At 50.5% G+C, this 19,800-nt stretch overlaps 4 protein-coding genes across 5 annotated transcripts in view; 3 read left to right on the forward strand and 1 right to left on the reverse strand.

Moving 5' to 3' along the window:
• The window catches only part of LOC131207364 (ras-related protein ORAB-1-like), an 8,091-nt gene extending 7,852 nt beyond the window's left edge, over positions 1-239 (forward strand). The window contains exon 7 of the mRNA XM_058199976.1: positions 226-239. Within this exon, the coding sequence (XP_058055959.1) occupies positions 226-239 (14 nt within the window). The remainder of the gene's footprint in view (positions 1-225) is intronic.
• Positions 154-4,905, forward strand: LOC131212603 (ras-related protein Rab-1A-like). 2 transcript variants are annotated; one of them, XM_058206528.1, is made up of 6 exons: positions 154-503; positions 2,073-2,145; positions 2,219-2,266; positions 2,342-2,389; positions 2,467-2,694; positions 2,975-4,905. In XM_058206528.1, the coding sequence occupies exons 1-6, from the start codon at positions 490-492 to the stop codon at positions 3,167-3,169; spliced, it is 606 nt and encodes a 201-aa protein (XP_058062511.1). In that variant the 5' UTR covers positions 154-489; the 3' UTR covers positions 3,170-4,905. The 2 variants fall into 2 exon arrangements, with proteins under 2 accessions (XP_058062511.1, XP_058062510.1); XM_058206527.1 differs by lacking the exon at positions 154-503 and having other exon boundaries at positions 2,047-2,145.
• Positions 4,906-5,100: 195 nt separating this feature from the next.
• LOC131212602 (uncharacterized) lies at positions 5,101-7,073 on the reverse strand. Its single transcript, XM_058206526.1, has one exon. It carries the CDS (start codon positions 6,644-6,646, stop codon positions 5,621-5,623), a length of 1,026 nt encoding a protein of 341 aa, XP_058062509.1. The 5' UTR covers positions 6,647-7,073; the 3' UTR covers positions 5,101-5,620.
• A 925-nt stretch (positions 7,074-7,998) lies between these two features.
• Positions 7,999-19,773, forward strand: LOC131207365 (lysosomal-trafficking regulator). Its single transcript, XM_058199977.1, has 9 exons — positions 7,999-8,103; positions 8,193-8,272; positions 8,478-8,694; positions 8,761-8,889; positions 8,954-11,555; positions 11,780-15,813; positions 15,889-16,048; positions 16,109-19,454; positions 19,529-19,773. Exons 1-9 carry the CDS (start codon positions 7,999-8,001, stop codon positions 19,656-19,658), a joined length of 10,803 nt encoding a protein of 3,600 aa, XP_058055960.1. The 3' UTR covers positions 19,659-19,773.
• Positions 19,774-19,800: the final 27 nt, after the last annotated feature.

Consider the following 19,800-nt stretch of genomic DNA (forward strand, 5'->3'; position numbering starts at 1 on the left):
CCGATGATGCGAGTGAGCCGAAACAAGTGCTATAATACGGCCTGTCAAAACGCACTCTAGCGATCTTGGCAGCGTGAGAAGACGTTTACGCAAGGTGCTCAGCCAACCCTGCGCCTTCTGATGATGTGTCAGGAGTCGTAAGAGCGATAGAAACGAGAAAAGTTGGAAGTGTTGAACATTTTCACAGCAATTCCGCTTCGCTGTGGTCTTCTCTCGCGTGCGAAGCATCCAACGGATAGAAAAGTGAATTCCGGATCGTGATAGGATCGTTACGTGCTACGGGAAAGTCGCCAGATACAGATTCACTCGCGTACGACGCTGCTGACCATTCGCTGGCGACAAGCAGGGTTTGGCCGTGCTGTGTTGTAGGGTGAAAAGAAAAAGAAAAATCAGTAGGGCCGACGACGAAGCCTGCGTTGAAAGTGTTGTGGACGCACAGTTTTTTGTTGAACCTTGCAAAGTGAAGGAAACGCATTCCCGCATCGCAACATGAGTCCAGAATAGTAAGTGAACCCATATCGAGTGCATAAAGGAACGGATATCCACGAGCCCGCAGGGGAGGAACAAAAAGAATCCACCTATACGTCTCTCAGCACCTTGCGCTCTCTCCGTTACCTGCCCCCCTTCCGTGCTACACGGTCTGATACTGCGTCAATTGTACGTTGCGAGTCACTTGGAAGTCTTTTTCTTTCGTGGCACGGTTTGCTTTACGTTGGTCGCGGGGACAAAGAGCCACTGGCCCGTTCGAAGGAATATTCGGCGGAAAAGTGTCGGTCAACGATTTTCGTTTCCCGTTGCATTTTGTTTTCTCTGATAAGGGCCAACGAGAGTGGTGACGATGACGAATAATTCCCGTGCCCCCCTCTTCACTGCTGGCCATCCTCCTCCGCTCTCGCACCCCTGCTACCCGTGGCGGCTGTAACGACGGCAGCAGCGCCGTCCTGTGTAGACCATTGTGGTCGCCGCCGCTGTCCTCAGCGTCATCGTCATCGTCATCGTCAGCACGATCATTATCGTCATTCGTCATCGTGCAAACTCGTCAACCGACGAACCGTTCGTTCGCCCGCACCCACACGGGCGGGAAAGAGAAAGCGAATGCCATGGAGCGCCACTCATCGATTTTGATTTGCGCGATAATCAACGATGACGGTTGAAATGAGACGCAACATATCTGAAACGCGGACGAAATTTTACGTTCCCCTAATCCGTAGTTGGTCGAATCGTACGAAAATGAGTGAGGTTTGCTTACGTCCTTCGAAACACCGTGTTTTGCTGGAATCAAGGCGATATCGGTACCGAATTCCGAACAGCACCGGAAGGGTTGGTTCCTCCTCGCTGTCGAAGTGTCATCCATGGCTGCTGGTCAGGCATTAGAAGGCTGATCGGTAAATAAAGCATTCCATGCTTCGATCGCGAATCAAACCATTTTTCGATGTTCCGTGAGTGAGTCATTCTCGAAAACAGGGCCAACTATGCTCGGTACTCTGTGTGTGCAAAGTGTCGTGTTTCGTTCCGCACCAACCAGCAGCATCAACAGTGTCGCCGTTTGTTGCCACTGTCTTTCGAAGGAGAATACAAATGGTTGTCCAAAGAAGACGGATAATAGAAGAACGAGTGGAGAAATACGATGAATAAACAATCTAAGATGCAGTTAGACGCTTTTTGCGGTGAAGCAGCAATGCATGAGATGAACTTTACACCCTTGGAGTGTGTCGCGTCGCAATTAATATAGAAAGCGACGGCTAATCGCCCTTAATCCACTTCATTAGGTTCGGAGGTCGATCTTTTCTTGTCTTTGTATTAGTTACAGTCTCAAAAAGCATGCATCGGAAACTAGTTTTCTCATTTGCATTGCTCTTGAACGTTGCTTCCATGCGCTCCGCGTATCTATTGGGGGAAGCTTTCAGTTAGAAGTCCTGATAATATTACGTTTGTCGCGTCTACTCGTCGCTGTTTGCCTGTGTTCCGCCCATGTCCTCGGGTTTATCTGCTGTCGATTGGGAATATCCAGTGGACCTTTGAGTCTATCGTATTCCTCTTTATGATATGCTCGTTTCTTACATCTTTTGCAGCGACTACTTGTTTAAGCTGCTGCTGATCGGCGATTCTGGAGTGGGAAAATCCTGCCTTCTGCTAAGATTTGCTGTAAGTAACCATTGGCAGAAAGCGAATCCGAAGAAAGACCGACAGTAATTTGAAACAATCCTCTCCTTCGCAGGACGATACGTACACGGAAAGTTACATCAGCACAATTGGTGTAGATTTTGTAAGTAACAAGCAGACTTTTTGCAACATAGCAAGGACCATTGTCACTAACGCTTATTGTTGTCTTGTTCTTTAGAAAATTAGAACCATAGATCTGGATGGCAAGACGATCAAACTGCAAATCGTAAGTTGACTGGTGTGGAGTGGCAAACGATGATCGAGAACGAGCCAACGGTATGCTGATGGCGATTTCTTTTACAGTGGGACACTGCTGGCCAGGAACGCTTCCGTACGATAACGTCGTCCTACTATCGCGGCGCACATGGCATTATCGTTGTGTATGACTGCACCGATCACGATTCGTTCGAGAACGTCAAACAGTGGCTCGAAGAGATCGAACGCTATGCATGCGACAACGTCAACAAACTGTTGGTCGGCAATAAGTGTGATCTGCAAACTAAGAAACGTGTCGACACCACAACGGCAATGGTAAGCAGCTATGAAAACACAGAATGAGTTATTTACTTCCGGTTTGCTCGTAGAAGCAATTGCAAAGTATTTGGCTGTACTCTCTATAAAAAGATACTCTATTTCTCCCCGAAAAAGGAAGATGCCACGTTTGGGATAAATTTAATTTCATATTATAAATTTGTAAATAGTCAATACAATGTAATGCCTGTAGGTTTGGGTTTACTTGCTAAATATTCACCACTCGAGACGAAACTGCTCCTAAATTAAATAAATTTACTAATTTTTGTGTGCTTTTTAGGAATTGGCAAATCAGCTGGGCATTCCATTCCTAGAGACGTCAGCGAAAAATGCCACCAACGTCGAGCAGGCCTTCATGACCATGGCGGCTGAAATCAAGAATCGCGTCGGGCCACCGTCGAGTGCCGCGGATCCGCCGAGTGCCGTTAAGATCGATAAGGGACGCAACGTTGAGGCAAAGTCGGGCTGTTGCTGAACACACATTCGGCAGTTATTATTACTACTAACCAATCCAATCATCCCCTCCAATGGCCTCCTTCCCTTCCCCGTTTCACTTGCGCAGCATCGTAGCCAGGCAAACAAAACAGAAATCGAAACAAGCACCGGAAGGATAGCGAAAAGTGACACCCACAGAGGCACCCCGTTTCTCTCCTACACACTCACACGGATGTACGAATGCGCGAGCGCGCAGCAGGGGGCAGCGGTTATCCCCTGTGCGCGGTGCGACGGCCGCTAAGAATGTATTTTATGTTTACCTGTCCCGGCGTGTGTTGTTAGGTTGCAGTAACACCTTCTCACTATAGGCTACCACTATTATAATTATCATCATTATTATAATTATCAATATACCGTTCGAGAAAGGGAAGAGGTCTGCAAACCGCAAACAGAGCAAACAATTACACAGTGTATCAGCAGGGTGTTAGGTCCCCGGCATGGTGCATGGTGCGAAAGGCGAACATTGCAACAAACCCCCAATTTGAGATCGGTAGCGCTGAAGCTGAAGACGAATAGTCTGGTATCACGAGTTCAAGCGATTGTTGCGCGTTCGTGCGGAGAAGGTGCAAGAAAATAGAAGAGAAAGAGACAAAATAAATAGCGGAAATTGGAAACATTCGATAATGACGGCCTGTCTGCAACGAAGTTGGTTGAAAGAACATTGGCACGTTTTCCCGGGTCAATAGTAAAGAAAACAAAAAACGCAGAACAATCTGTAAGTAAATCGCCGATGTACGGTGCGTTGTGGTGTGGCATTGGGCCTTCGTCCTTGTTACCCCGTCATAAGGCTATGCAAACATTCGTTTATCGTGAACCAGTGGAAACTTACTGGCTGTGGGTGTCCCCTTTTTTGTCTGCTTTTGCTATCTTCCATCGCGGGAATCAGTTAGTTTTTCATCTAGCGAACTTTGTATGCACAGCGGGTGATTCGATTCGCTTAACTCTGCCAGATAACGTACTGCAGACCTTATCACAAGATAAGTTATGATGTAGCCCGTATTTACACCTTTTGAGACACCAGGTATTTACAACTTTTGTTTCTTTCGCCACCTTTCAAATTCTTTAACTATAACGGGGGTCTTTACTCGTTTGATCAAGCATCTTTTCTGCAAATGCCAACAAAATGCTAAGCCGCAATTACGAAACGAAACCACTAATCAAATAAAGAAGCAAGACGTTAAGAGTAGTATATAAAAAGAGATAAGGAAGAACTTTAAAACAATTCGATGAACGATGCAAGTAATACCTTAGTTTATAGACATTTGATAAATGAGAGGGAAATTGAAGTTTGGGAGCCAAGATCTTCCAGTGCAACATTTCGTTCCCCGTCTATTGGCGGTTTTAATACTTCCCTTTCGATAGAACATGGAGTGTTCGAAATCAGCTCAATTCATTCTGACCGATGCAGTATGCAATTTAATTTTCTTCATAAAACCCCTCCACTAAGGGTAGCCAAAGTTCGTGCAGAGCTACCAAACTATTTGAAAAACAGAACGATGAACGATCGGTTATCGAACCGATGCTAGTTTCTTTCGTACATTCCCCAAGGTTTTTTCACACCATTTATTGAGTTGCAAGTCGGGTATCGGCAGCGTATACACGTAGGAATAGTAATTCAAACAGGATTTCGACTAGCAGCAATGTTTTCGGCATTATTTAAGATAATTACGGTAGCGAAAATAGACAGATAAATAAAGTTTTACTTTTCCCAATCTACTCCATCTTTCGCGAAGCGAACTGCCTTTTTTATGTCGAATTTTTCATGACCGGCCATCCGCAACCCAGGTTAAACTTCCTTCACTCTACTGAAAAGGCAAAATAAATTCGCGATACTTCGACAGCGATCTTATTGCCCTTTGGCGTCGTACCATTATTCATTCAATGTTGAAAAGAAACACGAATCGATGATGGTTATGATGGTTTATTATCGAAAAATGTGTCGACACTTAAGACAATAGCAAAAAATAATAAATAATTTAATCTAAATAAAAAGAAACACCTTCCTAATCCGACACCGCGCTACTTCATCAGCAGCGCGTAGTCAGTGCGGTGCATTGTATATGCTCAGGGAAGTTTGCACCTGCCTAGTTCCGTTCTGTTTCGTGCGGGGCAATCCTCGCTTCTTGGCACATAATTTATCCTACTAAATATTATACCATTGCACTGTAACATGTTACATTGCGTAATACGGTGCTTAGGCTTAGAAGCTAATTAGTCTACCGTTCGTCCGTCTCAATCGGGATGGCTGGGGCACTATCAATGATTTTGCGATGGTGATTTGTTTTTCTATTTGGAAGGGATGCGCTAGTATGATGATGTGGCATGGCCCTGGGATTTAAGGGGTGCTCGGCTTTGTTGTACGCTATCGAACGGCAAATGCATACCGCTACTCAAACGGTAAGCACGTCAACCGCCTAACGAATAGTTTGCTTCAAATTTCTTGCAGCAGTTCCTCGGTGTCCTTGTTGTATATGTCATCGTCACGGGCTTCATCGTGCATGGCACCGACCGACAGCGGACACCGCGGGGCCGTAGAGGTGCTACCGGAAGTGCCGGGGGTGGATGTGGAGCTTCGTTGCGGCATTTGATACTTAGTTCGCTTCGGCAGAATTCCATGCTCTTCCGGTTCCTGCAGTCCTTCGCTGTCCAGATCGAACGGCTCGGAGTCGGTGTAATCGGTTGCGGTGCGACTCGCGGTGGCCGTTTTGAATTCATCGCGACAACCGGCTTTCTCCGCCCGCATGTCACAGGCGGCCAGTTCGATGGAATTGGGTGGAGCTTCGGCGGCTTCGGGTGGCGGCGTCGTTTGCCCTTCGCTAGTCTGCTCATCTTCGTCTTCCCCTAGCTGCTTTTTCAGGTGACTGATAACCTCCTTCTTCTCGTTCAGTATGCTGATGCACTTTGTTATCAGTTCGATCTCGTACAGGCGCGTGTCCTCTTCCTGTTGACGCTGGAACTCTAGCAACTCCTCGTGTTCCTCCTTAAGCTCGCGAAGGATTTTGTTCTTCAGCAGCACATCGGTTCGCAAACGGTTCTGGGCGTGGATCGAGTTCGACAGGACATCGGACAGCAAACACTGGGACCGCAGCAGGATCACCGAACCATACGTGAACGTCAGCTGTGGACCGAGAATCTTGCGCCACACGAAGTTATTCTCCTCGACCGCGTAGCTGAACCCGTTCGCGCCGCCCTCGGTGCAGAGGGCAAGCTTGGTCTCTTGCAAAAAGTCCTCCCACGAATGCTCCAACCGAAGTGCCGTCTGCTGGAGCACTTCATGCTCGATTTCGGACACGAAACTGAGCGGCGTGTTGTAAAGCGAACTGAAGACAATGATTTTCAGCAGTATTTTCCGCTCGCCCCAAGTGCTTTCGATAAACGCGTAATGGTTCCAGGTACCGTCACCGCCCGTTGCCGCCACAATGGGCAGCTTGTTGAGGAATACGTTGTCCAGTTCCATTGTTTCGCAGCGGGTTTCCCACAGTACGCCTTTTTCCGATTCCCTTCGACGATGACTGCGACACTTCACTGGCGGCGGTCAGCAAAGCAGGCGGATGCGTGTATCAAAACAAGCTCGCTGGAATGAAGAACTTGACAGTTAGGAAGTGGGGTTTTTCTGTCCCCCCCCCGCGGCTCCGTTTGCGGACGTTGTCTTTTGCCTCCCGAACCCCTTTTTGCTGGCGTTCAAAGCTGCACCGTCACAAACACTCTGCGTTCGCGCACCGTGCTCACAAGTACATGTTTTTTCCGGTTTTCCTACAACCGAGCGCTGGTGTCGCTTCGCCCCGCAAACCTCCCCCTAGCTTATCCACAGAACAGGTATGCTGGCTGTTCGGAAGAGGTGGTCTTTTGGGGGTGGTCGACTTTCCTCGAAATTGTGCCTGACGCCACATACACCATACACCTGTCCGTTTGCGCGAGCGCGCGCCTGTTTACAACACTTCGCCCGCGAACTCGGCTCTCTTTTCGTTCGTTTCGCTCTCTTGTCGCCAATTCGCCGAAAAGGGCTGTCAAATGCTGACGATATTGTCGGTTGAAATTCGCATCCAGGCAAGGGTAACTCTGTTGCCCCCTCCACAAATATTGTGTGCTTTCCGTTTATTGTTAAAAGTAGCAATGCGAAAGTGCTGTTGACACGGATCGCGAGTGCTCCACAAACTCACTGTAAAGTACTGAACCTTGCCCGTAAACACGATGCACTGTTCGCTGCATGTGTGCGTGCCACTACTGGGAATGTAGTGGGAGACAAAATAAAATCAAAACAAAGACTCGCGACTCTGCGCTCCGCGGCCCCGTTCGCGCTAAACTCGTGCCGTGGCCGTTCGAGGAAGCGGATGTTGTCGGGCTTCCTACGCAGTAATGTGCAAGTGTAGTGCCGTATGTTAACTGGGCCGATTGAGTCTCGTTTTTGTGAGAAACGCGAAAGAATGTCGAAACCCGAAAACCAAGCAACAATTCGATGTGTCTGTTTTGTGAGCGTTGCAAACGGTGAAGGTTATTACGCTGCGAAGAAATCAGCTGTGTACCAAGCAAACACTGCTGATCGTGTAGCATAAGCTCCGTGTGCTTGGTTCCCCCCGTTACTTGACCGGAGTTGGCCCTGGCTGCTTGAATGGACCATCTCCATTCTCCGGATGCTACGATGGCGGTGCTATCTAGTCGCTCGGTTTGCAAGAATGTTGCAGTGGTCCAGTAAACATTGACTTTGTGTAGTGTCGTGTGGAAGGCGACAACAGCCACTCGCCGTCTGCCGCCTAATAACAATATAACTTCGTATGGTGTTGTGTGCATTGTGGGTTTTCGTTGGCCACAATGGAGTCGCACAATGATTTGGGATCATCATCCGATTCGCTGAGTTCACTGTACGAAGAGTGGAAGCGAATTCACGACATCCATCCGTCGGAAGATTTTAGCCAGGTGAGAGAGAACCTCGATTGGGCGAATGGCCTCCATCAACAGTGGGCACATTGCTACAATCTCTGTTTTGTTTTATTTGATTTTTTCAGCGAAATGCTTCGATAGAGCACTTCCTCGAAGGATTTAATCGGCTTGGCGAAGAGGACCGGATGCAGTTAGACCGCCTAAAGTAAGTGTCCCACAGGATCATCGTCGGTTTACTCATAGAGCTTCAATCACGCTGCTTATCAATTTCTGGAAACGGCGATAATGAGACGGGGCCACAATAACTACATGAATCTAGCGCATCGAAATCATCACTCTTTTGTTGTCGGCCGTAATCTTTTAATTATGGTTATTTTTTGTCGTGAAATTCTCTACCCTTCTCCCTTCAGCCGTTGTGAGAACATTGCGTCAGCCTTATCACGCCAACTGCTGCTATTGATATACGAAATCTGTGATCCCAGCGTAAAGCGTCTCAGCGGTGGTGATTCAGAGACGACAGCAGCACCGTCTAACCCTGAAGATCGCACCGCTAGCAGCGCCGGGACGGATTTAGCGAGTAGTGATAGTAGTGGCACTACTATCGACAATGGCGTAAGTATCCAGAATGTGACGCTTACGGCGTATGTGCCACATCCACTGACGGGGTGTTATCTGCGGTTGATGGGGTTTCAGGATGTTCCGGTTGCGTTGCCCCCGGCAAGTGTGGATTCCAACGAAAACCGACGTCAGTGGTTGAAGGATTTTTTCTTAAACGGCATCGGAGGCCGGCTGTTGCAGACCTTGGCGCGGATTGGTGCTAAAGTAAGTGATAATTCAGAGCGTTCAGGCTGTCAGGGTTTCAGAACGTAGACTTTGGTTTTCGCAGGACATTGCCAATGGGCGTGAGATAACGGCGGTTCTGGTGCGCATACTACCAACCACAAGGTGGTCAGCGGTTTTGGACGCTTCCCGGGACCCTTCGCTGGAGCCCTGTCCTGGTTATGGTGAATACGTTAGAAGCGTGCTCGGCTTCCGTTCCTTCAACGATGATGGGCATGAGGGCATGAAACGTTCTTTCTGTGATCCGACCGCCTCGATGTTTGAAGGATTTCATCATTCAGCACCATTTAATAATCGACACCACAGTGGCGACAGCCTGCCGGTAGAACCATTACAGTACGATCGTTCGCAACTACGATACATGACGAAACTGTCGCAGGATCAATTCACCCAGACCGTGCTAAATCTGTTGGAAAGCCTGATCGTGCACGAGAACGTGCTCACGATTGACGAAAATTCGGTGACTGTGTCCTGTTTGCGCGTTGCGCTCGAACAACTCAAGTGCCAGGAGCGACTAGAGGAAGGAGTCACGAACCGGCGAATTCTGCGCCACAAGTTGCTCGGTCTGGTGATGCTTTGCCTAAACAATCTATTCTTCCTGGAAACACTGGACTCACCCGACGTCAGTCTGCGGATAGTGGCTTCCGATATGATGGAATTGTTGCAGCGAGAGCTGCGCGAGCCTCCCTCGCCGACGACTTTGAATGTTGTATGGGGCGAGTTTGTTCACAATCTTGCGTACGCCATTGTGTCAATCGTCAATCACACATTTCTCCATTTTTGCCAAAATTTCGTAGGCGAGCAACTTTTTATGTCGATCTTCAAGCTACTTGAAAGTAATCTAGAGACAATGAAGCACACGTACACCCAGCTACAACTTGCGATCGTTCCTCAGCCAAACTCGGGTCTGATCGACATCTTACTCAAAATGTTGGAAAACTTTATTCTCGTCCTCGCGCCGGCACGATCGCACAGCGGCAAAAGAGTTCGCAAATGTCGTGTTCGGTTGCATCACTCGCGACAAGAGCCGCGCTCTGCGTACGTTTGCGCTCTCGAGCATCTGCTGCTGAACTTCTTTCCGATCGCCAAACACACCGACCAGCGAGCGTTAGTGAGTTTCTTCAAGGTGCACCAGCTCTGCTGCTGCAACACCAACGCTCACACGCTCGAAGTGCTTCTGAAGCTTTCTAATGGTGACCTGATACCGAAGCTGCGCCTGAACTTCACAGCACGAACCGTAGTATATGCGATCTTCCATCGCTCGCAGTGCGTTACCTGTGAGTCAGATCGGGCGGCCAACACGTTCTATGAGCAGTTTACCCACACGCATCGCGATGTGTTCTGGGAGTTCGGGCGACCCGAGAACCGTTACTGCTGCATGCCGACCTTCTTGCGTTATCTGCTCGATATTGTGCGCTTTGTGCCGTACCGGCTGAAAGCGTTCATCGTGCAGGAGTTGGTGCAAAAGTTGCTGAGTGATGAGCTGAATGCCATCGTCGAGAAAATTCAGCCGGAGCACGACGACAGTTGGAAGGAAGTGGTGAACGGATGTCTGCTGATCGTTTGCCGTGCGGCGACTACCGAGGAAGCGATGGTGGAACTGTTTTACTGTGACGCAAATATGGATCTTTTGAGAGTACTTAGCGGACGGCTTGAGCTTTCGCACAACATGCACGCGATCATGACGATCGGTTTGCAGGCAATGGAAGCACTCGGAAGGCTACCAATCGTCCACCAGCTGATCGATATATTGCTCAACGAACTGGACAAACGAGGCGCTTATTTAGTGTCCGTTTTAGCTGCCGCTGCTAACAGCACCATCGTGGATGTAGAGCTGAAACCAATCGAATGGACGGCAGGAAGCAACAAGGAGTCGCTTGACGAACCATTCGAAGCCACGCTTCAACTGCATCTTGAACACTGGAAGACGGTGCGACACCTTCTGAAGCAAAGTGAGTGCTTTCGTCGAGCCTTCCTCGATCGATACCAGGGACGAAAGGGTGTGCAGCGCTTTCTCGACCTGTCCTGCAACCTGGCCAGCGTTTGTTTATATCGCAGTGAACCGTGCGGTGAGGACAGTGATACGGGGAGCGGCTTTTCGGGACCAGTGTCGTTCCAAATAGGTCCATTAGTGGCAGCATCGGATTCACCAGAGCTGCGCAGTGTGTTGAACATATTCCACTACAGCGACCAACTGATCGATGGATCATTGTCGACGGGGAGTTTCTATTATTCCGCCACTGGGCAAGAATCCCCAGCGGAAATTAGTTACTCACCGAGCCGGGAGGAAGATTTTTCCTTTCTGCAGGAGCTTCGCTTAGGGATAGATTGGCAACTAACGGGTAGCACCAGAGGAGTTACCGAAAGGGCAGTGTTCGGAAAGTTGGAGAAGAAATGGTCTATATCGGAGCTGTTCAATATTCGTCAAATGCTGGCCGACTTAATGGAAGGATATCTGCCGCGTTCGAAGCGAACAACAAGCCGCGGACGGATCGGGATCCTTCCGGACGCTACCCGTAAGCTGCTTGATGCAGGAAGCACTGTGGTGAGGAAAAAGTTGACAAACCTTTTTGAAACCATCGTTGCATCGATGCAGTTGCTCTCCACTGCTGATTTATCGAGCAATGAGAGTATGGCATTGGAACAAGGTGAGTGGAAAAGTAATTGTAAAGCAAGAGTGTCGAATGCAATTCGATCCACTTGTTACCATTCCAAACCGGTGGAACCTTCGCGCTGTGTGCATGTGTGAAGCTGAAGGTGAAGCCATACGACGTCATTCGTGTGGTGACTGACGCCAAAGTGTTTCAGTTCGGTGTTCCAGTAGAATTTGTGAAGTTCTTTAACATTGCGTTGCGTTTCGGTTGCATTTCAGACAACGTGATGCAGTTGGCACTGTTCGAGTTGAAGCGTTTGCTGTTGAGCAATGCAATCAACAACTGGGACTGTCCGGGAAAGGCGAACGACGTGATGAACGTGCTACAGGCGCTGATAAAGGTGGCCGAAATGCGAAAGGAAACGAATCAGCAACGTTGCGGTACCTGGACCGGGAAAGAAAGCTTTTCTGAAAGAGAGAAATCGTACGATGAGGTAGATCACCTAGCCAGCCTTGGGGCGCCGATTCATGCCGATGACAACATGGCTGATGATGTTAGCTCGACGGATGAGTCTTACACAACCGCACGAGACGATGGTTACGAGGGTGACGTGGAAATTGAAACGAACCAAATGCCACAATCAAGACACGGGCTACCGGCGCAGAGGAACCGCCAGACGGAAGAAGTGGGCAAACAATCTGGGGGCTCGATGAATGCAAACATCTGCACGCTGGTGACGGAGATTCTGGTGGAACTCTCAGCACGATGCGCCGAAAGTCCTGACCATTGGTGCTCGGTTTTGTCCCAGATGGTCGTGAAGCTGAACATGATCCGTCACTGTCTCGGTGGTGCGCTCTACCTCATCCGAGGTTTCGCAAGCGTATTGCAAAAGAACGATAGCCGACTGAAGGAACTGCAATCGTCCATCATGGATCTTATCGTTGATCTCGACAATCCGGAGGTGTTAGTTAGATTTGTGCAGCTTCTCGGACATCCGGACCCCCCGGTGCAGTCAATACTGACGAAGCTGACGAAACTGTTCGAAGCTAGTTCCGGTGTAGAATGCTACCAGAGTATAGCGTTCCCCACGCTGAACACTAGTCACACGTTTTGGTCGTCGAGCGATGTGCTGCTGGCAAAGAAGATCACCTTCCTGCGTGAACATCATCTCCACTTTGGCGTACGATCCGGGTTTACCGATTCGGCCACAGTGGTTCCACTGAACTATGCCAGCTTTTACCCGTGGAACAGCAACGGATTCACGGTTTCGCTGTGGTTTCGAGTCGCACAGATGGCGGACAATCAGCGGTCCGATTGTACTCACCTCCTAACGATCGGTAGCGAGAAGCAGCTTCTTTCGGTGTACTTTTCGGCCCAACGACAGCTGATCGTGCGCTACAGCAAACCGGATCGCATTCTAACGACCAGCAATACCGAACGCTATTTGGCCGCAGCGTGCGGTGCACAGTGCTGCGAAAGCTGTGCGAAGGAGATGCTCCACCTATGGACGTACAAACATCTGCTGCGCACCATTACCGATGCTTCATCGCTAACGTTTCAGCTGGATGCTCCCGGGGCACAGTGCGTTTACTGCTTCAAGGCGCTTCCGATTGGTGCAAAGGGACGGCGCGATGCAAGGGAACCGCTCTCGGATGCCGGCGACGTTAGCATTTTTCGGCAGATTATCGTCGGGCAGGATTGGTGTGCCCCGGAAGATTGCTGGTCGATGCTTTCGTTGAGTGTACAGCAAACGGACGAAAACGTTGCGCTGACGATCACGCTGGATGGAGTACAGCAGCTGGCGCGATTGACGCTGCCGAATGGATCTCGAATCCACATCGATACCGATCTAACCGTCCTTGGCATAGGTCATCGGGCGACCAAGGTGAACGAGTGTTCTGTCGGGTACGACCTGGCCGGGCTACACCTGTTCGGACGGTGCATTACGGACGAAGCGGCTCTAGCCAATCTTTACGCGATCGGTCCAAATGTGAACAATTTTGGTGCTGTAGTTAACGGGTACATCGTACCGAATTATGGAACACTGAACCTTGTGAAACTGACCGTGTCCGATCTTCGAATGGGTGCTTCGATCCGGCTTCTTGAACGGTCCCATCTCGGTTGTTGGGTTGCGCACAGACCGGAGTGTTTCGTTGCACGCAATCAAAGCATTGGCCTGATGTCGTTCGGTGGAAAGCTTCGTCCGACTGAGAATGCATCCTTGCAGCGTTCGCTCCTCGTTGCCGGTGGTATATCCGTCATGTTGGTGTGTTTCGCGCGCGTGGTGGAACTCAGCGACTCGCCAAACTTACAAGCGGCCGCCCTGCAGCTGCTGCTCGGAATTGCTCACTCCAATCATGACTTCTACAACGAATTCGTGCTGTGCAACCATCTGGAGCTGATCGACATTGTGCTGAAAAGTAAACGGTGCCACAAGGACATCGCTCTTCTCTCGACCCTCCTTGAAGTCGCGTTCGATCAACCGATCGTTGCCAAGCGTGGCGATCAGTATCGCGTCCTCAGCGCTTCGCTCGCGCGCGTTCGTTACCCTGCCATCGTGACGTTTGTGTTGGAAAACTTCCACATCTGGATCGACCAGTCGGAGGAGGTACTCGATTTGCTCTTCGACACACTGGCCATCGCCACCCGGGACAAGCACCCGGCCATGGAGTACAACTGTCAGCGATTGCAGGACGGTTCGCTTGTGCCCGCATTGATCGATTTCTGTCGCGTGAATTTTGTCATTCCGGCCAAGACGGTGAAGATCTCGCGCAGAGCGGCCGATTTGCTCGTCGCGCTCATTGCCATCTTGTCGCCAACCCCACCGAGGGTTCCGCTGTTGAACGAAATCATGGAGCTACTGCTGTTGATGCATAAACCAACGGACAGCTACGTAACACACGATCGGCAAAAGTTTTACTTCAACATTAGCCCAGCGTACGGTGCTGGTGGTGCCGGCAGTAGTAAGCGTGCCGATAGGACGAACGCCACTAGTAGTGGAGTCACCGGAGGCAGTAGTGGCAACAGTGGAATAGCGACACCGAAAATGCAACTTCGCGATCGACGGATGCGTCCAGCGTTGCGCAAGATATTGCCACTTTCGATCTACAGTTCCACCAACAACAGTAGTTCGATCGAAGAGTCAGCCACAACCAGTTTCATTATCGATTCGAGTCGATCGACCAATACGAGTGTCTTGAGTGATGAATCGTCCGTTAAGGTCCCACCGAAAAGCCCCACTACCACCACCTCTCCGGAGGGTGTTGTTGACGAAGAGATCTATGAGCGGTTGAATAAAGCGTTGGCGGATTTTAAGATCCGTCGAAAGAGTGTCCACGCCATCGGGGAGAAAAGTGCCGGTGGAGGAAAGCTTAAGCTGCGACGCTTGAACAGCTCCCCAAGCATGCGATCCGTCCTGGGGATTCGCAGGGATATGCGTAGCGGATCCCCGCGTAGCGCAGGCGGTTCACCGAAAGCGTCCTGTCTTCGTAATGAACTGAATCGAACTCCCAACCACCACAACCGGTCCCCGCCGGCTCAGGCAGCCCCAGCGAGATACAAATTTTTCGAACAAAACTACTTCGCTACGGGCAACGACTTCTTGCAGGAAAGCTTTCTACGGGTGATGTGCGATTTTCTATTAATCCTGCCGGACGACGATGCGCGCCAGTTTCTGAGTGGTGAGAATCGCATTCTCGAAACACTGCTCGTACTGGCCAACAATGGGAACATTCGCATTCGGACGGTGTTGCTAAATTTGGTGGCTGTCATTGATGATCGGATTGACAGTGCCCGTGCGAGTGGGGGACAAGGCATGGCTAGCGGACCCGCCGGAAGTGTGCAATACAGTGAGGAGCAGTCGAAAATTTTCTGGTATCACCTGGCGAATCAAATCGGAGCCCACAGTGTCAACGAAGAGCTGCTCAGCAGCTGTCTGCGTTGGGTGACGAAGTCGAATACACCATTGGCGTATGTTCGTCGGCAGGAAGATGCATCACCGGAGGCCCTTGTGGCCGATCCGATTGAAGTGATTCGTGTAAATGGTCTAAATGTGTTGATAGCAATCATGATACAGGCACGGAGTGAACCACCTCTTTTCCGGGGTGTATTGCAAGTGATCGAGAACATCTGCACGAAGCGTCCGCGCCAAGGTGGGCAGTACATAGTCGACAATGGACTCGTGTGGGCACTGATCAAAACTGCCGTCAAGATGCATGAAAAAGAGGACCCAGGCCAAGCAGAGAGCCGGTTGTACTTGTTGGACTTTTTAACGCACTTTTCACATCTTATGATACTGAAGAACGTGCCCAACGTAAGTACAACAACGGAGTCTGTAGGGGTTGCCTCTGCCCCGTATTAACACTGTTCGAATCGGTACTCTTTACAGCCATTCTGGGATCTTCTCAACGGTCTGACGGTGGTGGAGAAGCACAAGAGCGAAAGGGTAACGAAAGCGGTTCGTGATATCCACGCGACGTTATTCCGAAATGTGCTGCAAATATTTATCTTTCGCCCCAAACAATCGATCATTGGCAACAAAAACGTCTGTAAGTATTGCTTTTACGAGTGAGTAGCTGAAGTGAATTTATTGCTTTTTTTGCGCACAGCTTTTACCGTTGAACTGACCGGATGTGAACTGTCGCGGGCGGAAGTAAAAACTCGGTTCAATCGGCTGCACGATAAAGCTGTCCAGTTTGTGACGAACAGTGACCCGGAGGGTGAGCTATCGGACGCGGAGATGGCACTGATACGCACCGTGATGAACCGCACGCTCAATGGTAATCCGCGCGGTGGAAACATCATTCTTTGGTGTTTGCTGCCAAAGCGTTCGATCAGCTTAAAGATCTATACGATCAAGCAGCTCAGGAGCTATCTCGAGGCCGGCGGCAATCACTTGTCGGCGATCTGTGACATCAAAATGCTGAAGGTTTTCGTGCAGAGCATCATGTTACTGAATCAGAAACACAACCCACCGGTAGAAGATCTTCGCCTGGTAAACGCTTTCTACCAGTCAATCGACGGGGGAGTAGCGCACAGTAGTAGCTGGAATTTGACGCAAACTTTGAAAGATTTTGAATATTTGCGAACGATCAGCATGAACGATCAGGAGCAGACAATACTAAAATCGGTTACGCGCCAGGAGAAGCTGATCTCCGCGTGCACGGTTGCGGCGATGCAAATTACCCGCAACAGTGTGGAGAAGCAGAACCGATTGCGCAAGGAGCTGATCATACAGTTGCGCAAGGACAGCGATTACCGATATTACGATCAGTGGCGCCAGCTGGTGGGTCGAATGACGCACGAGGGAGCACCGTGGTACAATGCGGCGACATATCCGAGCTCGTGGGAACGAGATGATACGTACGGGCCGGACATGGCGCTGCGAAGGATGCGACGCTGTCAATTAAGCATCGATAAGCGATTTGTGCTTAAGGAAACACAGCCCGAGGACGGGAGAGAGGATGAAAAGGGTGGTCTGTTGGGTTACCTGTTCCATCGCGATTATCGGCACGAGTACACGGTCGAGGAGCAAGTTCTGTATACGTTTACGGTGCAGAAAATTTCGCCCTCCCAGGAGCTGCCGTGTGAGTGCATCCTCACAAGCACGGAGATGGTGCTGAAGCCGTACGACGGAGAGCTGGAGATTTACGATTTGCACGATATCGTGAAGATATGGACAAAGCGCTACCAGCAGCAAGAGTCGGCCGTGGAAGTGTTGCTAAAGAGCGGCCACTCCCTGTTCATCGTCTTTGACCGTGATCCAAGCGAGCGTGACACGTTTGAGGGTTTCTTCCACGATCTGGTCGTGCGGTGCGGCCGTCAGGAGCTGGATTCCTGCTCGCAACAGTGGCGCGAAGGGTCGCTCTCTAATTGGGAGTATTTGATGCTGCTGAACCAAGTGTCCGGCCGAACGTACCATGATCTGATGCAGTACCCGGTGTATCCGTGGGTGTTGGCCAGTTACGATTCGCGCACGCTCGATCTACTTGCGGAACGTACGTTCCGCAACCTGGAGAAACCGATAGCCGTGCAGCATCGCGAGCTGGAGAAGCATTATATCAACAACTACAACAACCTGCGGCAGGCCGAGAGTGGTGCTGATCCGATCGGGGATCGACGAAAGATCCAGCCGTATCACTACAGCTCGCTGTACTCGAACTCGGGTACTGTGCTGCACTTTCTGGTGCGTGTGTTTCCCTTCACGTCCTTGTTTCTGCACTATCAGGACGACAGTTTCGATATACCGGACCGGACGTTTCACTCGCTGCAGACCACCTGGAACCTGGCGAGCCGAGATTCACCGACCGACGTTAAGGAGCTAATACCGGAATTTTTCACCTTTCCGGAGTTTCTCGAAAATCGCGAAGGCCTCGATTTTGGCGTTCGCCAATCGGGCGAGCCAGTGAATCATGTGGAGCTGCCGGCTTGGTGCAACAACTCGTCCCGCCTGTTTGTACTCATCCACCGTCAGGCACTCGAATCGAGCGTTGTCCGTCGGCAGCTCAGCCACTGGATTGATCTCATCTTTGGCTACAAACAGACGGGCCAGGCGGCGATCGATGCAATCAACGTGTTTCACCCGGCCACTCACTGTGACTTTAGCGTGGCGGACATTGACGATCCCGTGATGAAGCTGGCGCTCGAAACGATGGTGAAGACGTACGGGCAGATGCCGCGACGATTGTTTGAAATGCCTCACCCACCGCCGGGTATGAATTTTCTCGGTGCAAACCCACCCAAAGTGCTGGAGAGTGTGAGCGGTTTGCGCTGGGGTGTGTATTGTGGCACTCCCGTACTGCCCAGTCCAAGGTTGACCGATGCGTGGGCAATGCCGGTGAGAGAACAGTCGGAACGGGTTGAGGTCAACCAAAATCTATCCGTCTCGCCTGCGTCGTCGTTAGTTGCGCTGGACGGTGACCGAGTGTTCGTAATGCCCGAGCGCATGAACGTGTTCTGCGTTTTGCAGGGATCGACGAAGAAGCACTACACCATCAGCTGGGGCGAACCGGACGAACGGATAAGGATACGGCCACTGCAGGACCATGAAAGTGATGCGCGGCCGAGAGAACTGTTTTATGGTAACAACAATAACGCCTGTGATCCAGTAACTGCTTGCGGTACGGATCCCGGATGTTCCAGCATATTCTTCGGGCACCGGTCGGGGCGTATAGCCGTGTTTCAGCAGCGCACGCGACGTCGCCGGGTATCGTTTTTCAATCAACACATGCAACCCTCGGTAACGGTGGTCCGCTCTCGATCAAGCTCGTTCCGGCGGTGGATCGATCGGAAGAGTGCCAATCTGAGGCGAAGGCTGGAGCTCGATGCCGAGAGTGATTCACAACAGCAACAGGTACCGGAAGAACAGCAGATGGAATGGAGCTATCCGATACTGTTGTTGAAGCACCGCGCTCCGGTCAGTGCGATTCGCATATCGATGGAGTTCAAGATAGCGGTCAGCGTGTCGCTTGACGGTTGTGCGGTCATCTGGGACATCAACAATTTGTCGTATGTACGCGAAATTCCCAAACCGGTCAATGTTTTGCACTCGCGGATAAGTGAAGTTACCATCAGTCCAACGATGGGTGACATCGTCACGGTGTACTCTCAGGCCGGCGGCTTAAGTTCGCTGGCTACGCAGGACTCGTGGTCAAGCACCACGCTGATGGAGGAAGATGATAGCTTCGAGGTGACGGAAAACTACAACGTAGACTACGTGAACATTAGCATGACGACGCATCGGGACCAGCTGCGGTTGTACACCGTCAACGCGCAGTACGTGGACCACGTTTTTCTGGAGAGCCCCGTCCAGGCCATTACTTACTCTTCGGTGAAGGAAGGTTGCGGAGTCAATTGCATCGTGGTTGCCCTCGACACCGGTATCGTGCGGTTCTACTCGAGCTGGAATCTGGCATTGCTGCGCGAAATCAATGTCGAACCGCACGACGTACGTTGGTAAGTAATGAGATTCGGCCTGTGAACGTTCTCGTTACCCAGTAACATTGTGCGATCGTTTCTTATCCCGACAGTGCGCTCTTCTCGAAATATCAGCATCTACTGCTACTGACAGGCCACAATACTGTGCAGACGTGGACGGCGGAAGGACTTCCCGGGCCGCTGCCAACCATTCAGGAGCCATATCATTGCGGTGGACAGTGATGCACTAGATTAGACTATATAGAAAGTGATCATAAGCTATAACGAGCGGGTGTTGGTGTACTCTGTTGTAAAGTAATATAATTTGTTATCAATGTTTTGTTGTTTCGTGATGCCTTCCGCGCAAAATGTGCATCTTATGGCG

The sequence above is a fragment of the Anopheles bellator genome, chromosome 2 (genome assembly GCF_943735745.2).
Source record: "Anopheles bellator chromosome 2, idAnoBellAS_SP24_06.2, whole genome shotgun sequence".
Taxonomy (NCBI): domain Eukaryota; kingdom Metazoa; phylum Arthropoda; class Insecta; order Diptera; family Culicidae; genus Anopheles; species Anopheles bellator.